At 34.5% G+C, this 10,666-nt stretch overlaps 2 protein-coding genes across 3 annotated transcripts; both read right to left on the bottom strand.

Moving 5' to 3' along the window:
- Positions 1-253: 253 nt before the first annotated feature.
- On the bottom strand, positions 254-4,698 carry LOC140177565 (transcription factor MYB44-like). Its single transcript, XM_072210688.1, has 3 exons — positions 4,660-4,698; positions 4,387-4,484; positions 254-611 (listed from the first exon to the last, which is right to left on the bottom strand). Exons 1-3 carry the CDS (start codon positions 4,696-4,698, stop codon positions 254-256), a joined length of 495 nt encoding a protein of 164 aa, XP_072066789.1.
- On the bottom strand, positions 3,981-10,531 carry LOC112755796 (DNA mismatch repair protein PMS1). Of its 2 annotated transcripts, XM_072206069.1 has the most exons (12): positions 10,010-10,452; positions 9,239-9,562; positions 8,453-8,768; positions 7,491-8,344; positions 6,860-7,122; positions 6,662-6,788; positions 6,127-6,195; positions 5,903-5,976; positions 5,635-5,700; positions 5,271-5,374; positions 4,660-4,841; positions 3,981-4,484 (listed from the first exon to the last, which is right to left on the bottom strand). In XM_072206069.1, exons 1-11 carry the CDS (start codon positions 10,343-10,345, stop codon positions 4,708-4,710), a joined length of 2,667 nt encoding a protein of 888 aa, XP_072062170.1. In that variant the 5' UTR covers positions 10,346-10,452; the 3' UTR covers positions 3,981-4,484; positions 4,660-4,707. The 2 variants fall into 2 exon arrangements, with proteins under 2 accessions (XP_072062170.1, XP_025659880.1); XM_025804095.3 differs by having other exon boundaries at positions 7,491-8,768; positions 10,010-10,531.
- Positions 10,532-10,666: the final 135 nt, after the last annotated feature.

Below are 10,666 nucleotides of genomic sequence, written 5' to 3'. Positions count from 1 at the left end.
TCAATGTTCTCAACCATCCAATCCCAACATCAACCACATACCACCGTCTCACCCTGCCCCTCAACCGTCACCCTAACCCTTTTGCCGCACATTCCCCTATCGGTGTTAATCGCGACTCAACAGTACCACCATTACCATCAGCCATCACTACCGTTAACTTCACCGCCTGAATGGATTGGGTTTTCTCTGCACACACTCTAGGCTGCGACTTCTTCAAGGGTTGATCGAAAACACTAAGCAACAAGGTTAAGATCTATGACTCTAACCCTAAAATCCTCCAAGCTTTCTCCAACACCGCCATTGACCTCATTGACACAGGTACGGCGGCGCAAACGCTGACGGAGCGTTTCAGTGGCTGTGCAAAGTGAGGATCATCGATGGAGCCCATGGAGGCGCACTTGCGTTTGAGGGTGGAGTTCCAGTGGTACTTAATGGCTTTGTCGGTTTTGCCGGAGAGGAGTCGGGATATGGTGGCCCACTTGTTGCCGAACTGAGATTGAGCTCTGATTATGGTGTCGTCCTCTTCGGGAAGTGAAGGCCTGATGCTCCACCTGTGGAGAGAGCTGGTTGCACCATCGGAGCCTGCAAAAAAAATGGGTTGGTTCATGAACCTGTAATGAAGAACAAAGCAAAAAGAAATTAGGGGAGAGGTAGATATAACAACGGCAGGGATCAGGCAGCGACGGTGGTGGTTCTACGATGCGGAAAGAGTGAAGAGGATTGGCTATGGCGGCGATAAGGTAGCGTGAAGAGGAGGGTCTCTGACGCAGTAGGCTCTGGTTCGAGGCCGATGGTGATGGTGGCGAGGAGAAGCTGGCGTGGTGCTCCTGGGCTCGGCAGAGATCTGCGACGTTGCTGGCGGAGAAGAAGGTGAACAGTGATGAGGAGGGTAATACGGTGGTATGTGGTTGATGTTGGAATTGGGTGGCTGAGAACATTGAGAGAGAGAGAGAGAGAGAGAGAGAGAGAGAGAGAGAGAGAGAGAGAGAGAGGAGGAGATGATAGTGGTGGAAAGAAGGGTAGTTTATGAATTTTATTTAATTTTTTAGGGTTTGGATAATTTTGCTTGTAAAAACTATTTTTGATGGATACAAATGATAATTTTTGTCTTTTATGGATAGATATGTCAGCGTTTTCAACTTTCGTGGATAAAAATGGTAGATAAAAAAAAAATAAAAGGAATTTTTTAATAAAAATATAAATTTAACAATGGAAAATAATATTATATAACATTATAACAATATGCAATTAGGATTTGGATTTTCAAATAGTAGAATAAATATTACATTTAATGGATTAAAAAATTAATTTATTATTTTTTAAAAATATCAATTGAACTGAAATTACTTATTAATTAAACTCAATACCTTAAAATTAAATATAGAGTAAAATATCATATGAGTCTCTAATCATTGCTCTAAATAACCATTCACTCCTAAGTGATTTAAAAATGACAATATAATTCTTAACCATTAATTTCATTAGACTTTTTTTTCTTCTGTTAAACTCTCATCTAGAGTTAACGTATTTTGTCTATGTGTAATATTAATTGATTACATATTAAAGAATCATTTCAAGGAACAAAATGTCTCCTTTTGTGTCAGTAATTATAATAAGTAAAAAATGTGCCTATAGTTCAATTAAAAAATTTTTATTAGGAGAATAATTTATTATAAATAGTATAATCATGATAGAATTAGGTAACGATGAATTGAGTAATTTGTATCTTTTTTTTTTTTGAAATTTCATCAATAAAATTATTCTCTCTCTTTTGATTCTCTCTAATTTCTCCCTAGTTGATTAATTTTTTTTATTCAATTTTTTTTCTCTTTATAGTAATATGCTACGGTACAGTAGCACAAATAAACCTTGAAAAAATTTTATTGAGATATTTAAACTCTTAACTAATTATAAACATAAATACATAAATTCATAATAAACCTTAAATGGGCTTTTCCTTTTTGTGTGGGAAGCTTTTGTACCGGATTGTTCTTCTCCAGTAGGTACTTCAGCTTCTGGGTATCTACATTTGAGGATCAAGTTTTAAATTTTAGGGATTGTGTTTCTATATATTAGGCTGCAAATGGGATTGTATGGTACTTGTTGGTTAAGCTTCTAAGAAGAATCAAAGAACTGAGGTTGCTACCATCCAAAACTAGCAACCAATTTAATCGTAGGTATAATGACTTATTAAAATTTAGAATTATTTATCCTATTTTATAATTTATTATGGATTTATGTATCTATATTTCATTAAAATTTTTTCAGATTTACTTATTTTATTTTACGATAATATATTACTAACATGACAAAAAGTATTTTATTTCTTGGAATGGTTCATTAACATATAATTATTTAATTAGTTAACATTACACATAGATAAAGTTCGTTAATTTTGGATGAAAATTTCATCAGAAGAATTGCATTATTATTTTCCAATCATAAGGAATGAATTGTTATTTAGAACAATGATTAGGGGTCGGAGCAACATTTTACTCTTAAATTTATTCCATCAGTACAAAATCTTGAGTTATCATATTTATTAACTTGTATAAGTTTGGCTGTTAAAAAATTCATTATTTAAATTTAACTTATTTCGAAGAATCTATTCTTAATATATAAAAGTAGATGGATAAGTTTAGTCACATTACTTTTAAGACATGTTTCTCCTCTTACTAATGTCATGTTAGCAATGTCGCTTACTTGGTAAAATTTTAGAATCAATCACTCAATTTTTGTCGAATCACCTATTATTTCCAAATCAGCAAAATATATATAGAAAAAAAATAAAAAACAACTATAATTAGAAATTAATAGTGTCTAATCAAATTTGTAACTTACAAAGACATTAAATCCATATCTTTATATTTATTATATCTTACCGTTATAAACAATACAATAAATTTATTACCCCTAATAATTAATTTCTATAAATAACTCATTAAATGTAATCAACATCCATATTACAAATGTCATAATAATATTATTAATCATAATAAATTTTACGTTACAAATATTCAAATTCCATATTATTTGACCTACTTATATAAGTCTCTTATCACTATTCCTTCGAATAACATCAAATTTAGCACAAGAAATTTATTTTCGAATTACACATCTCAAACTTACTCAATGGAGCATCATTCTTTGGATAATATTACCAAACAAATAGACAATTGGTTTATCAAAATTTGCGTGATTTGTCTATGAAAAACATTAACGACCACACAAATGAAGAGGAACCTCTTTCCTTAGAAATGATTATATTAAATGAAGAGGAGACAACTATATTTGTGGCACATATAATCAAACACCACAATATCCAACAATAAGGTAACTCTATATATAATTTTCATAATCTCATCTATCAAATTATTAATTACTAACTCAATACTTATTTCAGATCAAAGTATTACAATAATTTTTGTACTATTTGATGGCAAAGAAAAAAAAATTTTGGGCACAACTGTTTCGAATCTAATAACATTCCAGAAAAGTAATGACATTGAAGCACCACCCCAATTGAAAAGTTTGTGCAACCTTACACTTATATTTAAAAGTTAAAGTAAATGATTTTAACTTCAAAAAAAGTTGTCAACAACACAGTGTTACCAAGACATTTGTTCCAACAAAAAACACTGAATCTCAATACCCATTACAACATGCAAAGATGAAACAAACAACATAATAAAAAGTGCATACAACTTAACAGTTCATAAAGAACATGTTTTTCAGAGAACCTACGATAGAAAGAAGAAAGCAACAACTCTAACAACCACCAATACAAAAAAAAGAGAACGAGCGTCACATAAAAAGACCAAATCCATCAAATAAAACAAATGCAAAAATCAAATCACCAAATAAAATATATATCACTTTGTACAACTCTAACATTCAAATCTTCTGTATTACAAATTATTTTAAATAAAATACCTTTTAAATTTAACTTTAATTTATACATTTAATTTAATTCTACAAAATATAACAATTTTTAATATTTATTATATATTATCATTAATTTACCGTCCCGTCCCGCGCATGGGTGGTCTCATTCTAGTTTGTATAAACTCTCGGCTTGATTTAAAGAAGCCAGAAGAGCTAACATAACATTTACAGATGCCAATTGAGAAGTTATGCAGCTACTGCAGAACCTATCATCAAAGAACTAAGAAGCACAGCATCAAGCATGCTAATGTCAAAAAGAAAAAGAAAAAGAAAAAAAAAACTCGAGATAGACCCCTCATTAAATTTTACAGTAAAGATTAGTAAACAAGTATTTTGTACAAAAAATAAGTTACATAACTCCCTGAACTAAACCAATATGGCAATGGGAGTTTAGAGATTCAGTCCATTGTTAAGTCTGCATTTTCAGTTCTGACTTCTGACCTTTTATGAACTGTTGTCAAGTCGACTAGATGCCGCATCGTTGGCCGGCCATGGGGACAATTCCATGGAGATTTCAGCTCAGCCAAATGCTCAAGTATCTGAAAAAACAGTTATTACAAGATTCAGACTCGGTTTGTCAGTGTGAAAAGATTTGAAAGTTCTATTTTGTTTTGATTTGGTGTCCCATTAAACCTACTCATGCTACTCCAATGTGTGCTTGTGAATTTTTCATGAAGAGGAAGGGGCAGTGCCTAAAATAACACTTATTAGTACCTTCTGCATTTCATTTCTTCCAAGTGAATCACCAATCATGATTGATGATCAACAAGCACGCGATGCCAACATTGCGCGAACTCTTGACGGGCAAAGAGAATCTGATGTATCCATTTTATAACTACCAACAATGTCACATTCCCCGTGATCATCAGACAGGGTAGAAATCAGCTCCTTCACATCTGTTGGGAAAAAACACTTATCAGTTATCACCTCAAGTAACATTATCCTTATTTTTCTGTTTTGTTTTCTTTTTATCTATGAAAATAATAATAGTAATAATAAATGCAGTCTATAAATCATGTCATAGAGTATATAATTCACTGTGATTAATCGAAATCTCTAAAAAGAATACGTATGCACAAGAAGAAATGCCCTCAAATTGAATCAAGTATCAATTTAAGCCATTTTAATTAGGCAAAAATTTCCAGATTGGGATGAACCATCTCCTAATATCAGTACAGTATTATGATGATCATGATATCACAGACTGAGAATCACATATCAAATGCACACAGGATTTTAGGGCTGAGGCTTCCTTGACCTACCTTCGAACGTATAAATCAATAGACATGGTTAAAATCCAAAAAAAAAAAATCCAAAGAACCTACCTTCAACTCCAAAGGCTATATTTTTACTGAAAGGGATGGACTTTAATTTATAACGGCAGCCAGGTGGTGCATTTAGATCTTCTATCAAAGTAAAGCCATTCTTCCTGAAAATGAGTAACTGATGAGAGAATACCAAAACAATTTTTCTAAAGCTCAACTCCATCAGCAACTCGTGACAATCAAAATTAAATGAGTAGGTGGTAAGAGACAATAGAGCAGCAAGACTGGCTATATTAAACTGAAAGCATAATCTGTTTAATGCAGGATTGATATCAGGATTCTATTAATGAATTATGGCTTCTGACAAAAACCTGAAGGAAGTAAAATCAGCTTATCATCATTGAATCAACATGACAATTTATACCTGATTATGTCCATATGCATTGTAGCAACTATTTCTTCTTCAGGGGATAGCTCCAATTTGATTGGCCTACATAGTGACAAAGTGGTTCAGACCTTGGAAAAATTTAGATAATGAACAGAGAAGAAATACAGTACTCTATTTTGTGGAATCTGAGTAGTGTACGTGAAGAAATATATCCTCAGTCACATTCGCAGAAGTAGTGCTTGAAAAATGATATTTCAACCCGAATCAAACTCTCTAACTTTAAAATCACCTTCACACTCCTCACCTAAGTAAAGGCTGCTGGTTCAAGATGGTTGACTGTGAGAGACGCTCAAAATTGTATTTCTCATCAGCAGCATGCTGAAAATAAGCTTTCATTACAAACTATGATTTCTAAAGTGAAATTTCGATTATAGCAAAAGAATCATCAACATAAGATTTACCATTCAAGGGGATGCGAAGAACAGCAGATTCAACAATTTGAAGGTAAAAAAAGGGTTTAGAAATTACCTGGTCTACAATAAATAAATCTTGATCCAATTTAGCTATGATAAATCCAAGATTGAATTGGCCGATCACCTATCAAAGCATTACGTCCAAGACATCATCAATAACTACATTATATATTTAATCTGAGAGTGCTTGTATGGCTGAGCAGCTGAAGAATAAATGTAATTTTGCCATGGTCAGGATAGACATGCAGCCCTTTATGCTCCAAATACAAAAATGACTTGGGTCGAATATCGTGGGAAAAACTTAACAAGCAGTTAAACTTCACTAGTTAGAAGATAGAAAACAGCCAAAAAAAAAACCCACTAGCACATTTAAGAAATGGTTTTACTGACAAGTTTTCTAAGAGCAGTTGTTAAGAATACTAAACTAGAAAAGCTTTTTATAGGAATAAAATAAGATTTTGACATTAAAAGCATACAAAATTTCTACTTTAGTAATCCAAACAAGTGCGTTTGGCAAAACCCTTTAAATTAATGACATCATCGATTGGTATAATAAAAGACAAGCCTCCTAGAAAGAAAAGACAAACAACCTTCATTCTACTGAAGTCTTCCTTCTTGAAAAATCTTTCCAACTCAATAGTTGCTGCAGCTAAAACCCTTTCTTTCTGATCTTCAATTTCTGGTTGTGAAAGCTCTAAAGTTGCAGCGGCATAGCAACTAGAATAATTATGAGACACAGTCAGTACAAGATTAGCTTAATATTTCATACAAGGATACCACCATTCTACCTTTTGCTGCTATTTTTTCTGCATCTATATTCACTGGATTGCAACATAGCAAGCCTCTTCTCTCTCTTTTTCTTAATGTCCTGAAAGGAAAATTGCAGGCTGGAGAACAACTTCTTAGGAGAAGACTTAGAAGAATCTAACCGTACAGAAGCTGAACATAATGGAGGATCTGAGTTTAAAGTATGATCTGTAGTCTTGATCAAATCATAGCTAGAAGGAGCTATTGGTGCTTTTTCAGCTTTATTATTCTCTTGATCTAATTCCTGTAAATCAGCACATGCATATATGAATATCACATCAAAAGAGAATCACAAAATTTTATTTTCAGTTACTTATATCTTTACCTTTCTTATTGGATAAGAATAGAAATTTTATTGGAAAGAAAGAAAGCAATCAAAGTAAAGAACTTCCCCCTAGACAAAGCAGCATAAAAATGCATAATGAATATGAGGCAAAGACATTAATACTGTGTGGAGTATATATCAGGAAACTTCAACGTAAGTGCTCCAAATAGAAATTTCTACATCAATATCAATATATAGTATCACATGCATACTATTCTTCAAGAACTAAAAAGTCTAGACATACGAAATTGGAGCAATGCTGGAAATTTGACTGCAAACCCACATACCATTTTACACACTCCGTCAGTACAGTCACCTCTAACAGAATTTTCACTTTTGTGCATGACGTCATCAGGATTAAGTTTCTGCAAAGAGTCAATCTCAATCTCCTTAGCATTTCCATCAATTTGGTCAAAATAAACAGATCTAGGAATAGAGTCATTTGTTTCAGCATTTGCAGTCCTGAGGTGACACTGAGGAGCTTTATTTCTAAGAACAGGTACTTCAGATAAGGCTGTAATGATGTCATCATGACTTCTTTTATTCACAGAAACAAATTTGTTAAGAGTTGACTGAACATATCTTGATTGGTTGGCCGAATATTTGTTAGAAGTGGTCCCACTCTCAACTCGACTTGAGACATCCGCAACTTGATCAGGCATAATACTACCAGTGTGTGTCAACTGTCTTCTACTCTTGTCATCCTTTAAAGAGATGTGTGCTCTGAGGGTAAATTCTTGGCGCACTATACTTCTATCAGTGTTAGGAATTTTCAGTGCTTCAACATGAGACCCCTGACCACCACTAACAGATTGAGCAAAATTGTTGGAATCGGTAATATGCCTAGCCTCACACTCATCATTAGAAATTTTATCATTGTTGCACTCAGTATTATTCTTCTCCTTGTGCCCATCCTGGGAAGTACCATCATCATCACAATCAATATTATGTTCTTCCTCAGGAAGACTACTATTTGGAGATGACGGTTTTGTTATGATAAGAGATTTCCTATGAGAAGAACCCAACTCAATGCAGTCTTCTTTGCCATCCGGCTTCTCAACTTTATTAACAGAATAAGAGACATTACTTGGAGAATAAGTTTGTTGTAATCCCTCTCGCAGGGCTTGCAGTATGGCACTTTCTTTAGAAAAAAATATTTTTCTTTTATCAGGAGTTACATTGACATCATATGCTCTTGTAGGAATGGTAAAATTCAATATTGCAATGGGATATTGTTTAGGGTTTGCACCTTTATATAACTCGTTGACAAGTTTGCTGATTTTAGGCATATCCACCGGTCTACCATTCACAAAAAGATACTGCCTATCTCCCAAATTCCGTCCACTACCCTGCCCAGGCCTAGAGATGAAACCATCAACTTTGCAACCATCTGATATACATATTGTCAATGGTTCTAAGCAGCTGAAAGTATTCATGCCAAGCACTGTGATGATGTTATCTTTAAGAGAGTTACTTCCTTGTGTCTTAAGCACCACAGACCTTACATTTTTCCCAGTTGTATTGGTGCAGACAAAGCGAACGCCTTTTGCAATAAGGGCATATGCCTGAAGAGTACTTGTTAGAAGTAGACCATATTAGTAAACTCAATGAATCAAGAAAAACGTGGCAAGCAAAACATGGAAGGAAATCTGGAGATATAAACTATACAGAAAATCCAAAAGCATGAAAAGGAACAAAGGGCATGAAAGTTAGATGACCGAACATTTTAAGTTTTTTATAGTTAACAATAGAAGCTAAAGGCATGTCTCACCTCAACCAGAAAACTTCACCTAACCATTACAGTTTTTAGCCTTGGTGCCTTTAATTCGACCACACTAGTTAATACTTACTAGATCCTTAAAGTAGTTCTCTAGCAGTATTTTTGGTTTGTTTTTAGCCGAGTTAAGAAATGAAAATAGATGACAAGCCAAACACCACCCAAGTTTTATTTATTTTCAGTAAATAAGTGACTTTATAAAAAGAAAATGAATTGAAGTTTGTTTCAACTCTTTTCGCACAGAAAACAGAAACTTACATTCAACAGAGAAACCAGCTTGCCATATTCCTTGCGTATGTTACGGCTAAATTCCTTGCTTCGAACTGGAAGATTCGAGAACAACTTCTTAACTGTGACAGTGGTTCCAACTTGGCGAGCAGTCTTCTTCTCAGCAACTAACAGACCGGAATGGTCAAAAGTCAAGTGCGTTGCAACTGTCTCATTCTTCGTTCTTGTCTCGACGCTCAAATTCCCCAAAGCACATAGCGAACTCAGTGCCTCACCTCTGAATCCAAAAGTAGTCAAAGACTCAAGATCAGGAAAATCTGCCAATTTTGAAGTATGATGCTTCAAAGCAAGAACCTGCAACCATTAAACATGTACATTGAAATTAGCTTACTTCAAATCCAAAACAACTCATAATCCTTCACTTGAAAAGTTACATGCATACAAAACGTTAGCTTTATCAAAAGTTAACGCATTTGCCATATTTAGAATATTTAGCTCCTCACAATCCTTTAATCTTGTTTTTCATAGAGTACCATGGCACCTTGCTACTCTCTTTAAAACTCGAAATTTGCATACATAGAAAGGCTAGCAGTATTGAAAGAATTTACCACCTTTCGACTAACGATTTGCAGTAATCTATCTCCAAAAAAAAAAAAGTATTAACATGATGGGAAAATGTTAATTTTCAGGATTAGTTAAGTTTGAATTATCATTTCACATTAGAATCCAATCCGAAGGCTAATTCAATTTCATTTAAAACCCTAGCTCCCAAAACCTCCAGACCAAAAAGCAGCTTGTCACCTTGAAATTGTTTGGGGAAATGCCGGAACCATTATCGATGACCTGGAAAGAATCTTCGCCGAAGTCCTTGAGAACTATCTCGACGGCGGTGGCGCCGGCGTCGAGGCTGTTCTCAACGAGCTCCTTGACGGCGGAGGAGAGGTCGAGGATGACTTGGCCGGCGCAGATTCTGTGCACGACGGACTTCCCTATGGGCTTGATGAGTTGCGGCTCATCCGCCATTGATGACGATGTTCCAGTTGCATGAAGCTCCTTCAACATTTGCCGCCAAAATTGCAGCGGGAATGAAACCTGAGTGAGTGACGGGGAAATTGAGGAAAATAATAAAATAGACATGAGACTTATTCATACTGTGGTCTAAATAATTGAAGTCATAATCCAAAAAGAGCTAGTCTATTTTTAGTGGGCCTCAAAGGTTAAAGCGGTTCAAATTCAAAAAGGTCAATCCCAAAACTACATGGGTTAATCTATTTGATATCCACGCTCGATTTGTGTCTGACCTGGCTTGTCATTCTTTACTTCAGATACTTAAGAGTTCAACTACTATTTCATAGGATAACTTTTCAAAGGCTAAACCAAGTTGGGTTGGTCTAATGGTTAGTTTACTAGTCCATTTAAACAAGTGTCAAGAGTTCGAATAACGCCTTGTGCATGTAG

Source organism: Arachis hypogaea, chromosome 2 (genome assembly GCF_003086295.3).
Source record: "Arachis hypogaea cultivar Tifrunner chromosome 2, arahy.Tifrunner.gnm2.J5K5, whole genome shotgun sequence".
NCBI classification, from domain to species: domain Eukaryota; kingdom Viridiplantae; phylum Streptophyta; class Magnoliopsida; order Fabales; family Fabaceae; genus Arachis; species Arachis hypogaea.
This window is presented reverse-complemented; position numbering and strand designations above follow the sequence as displayed.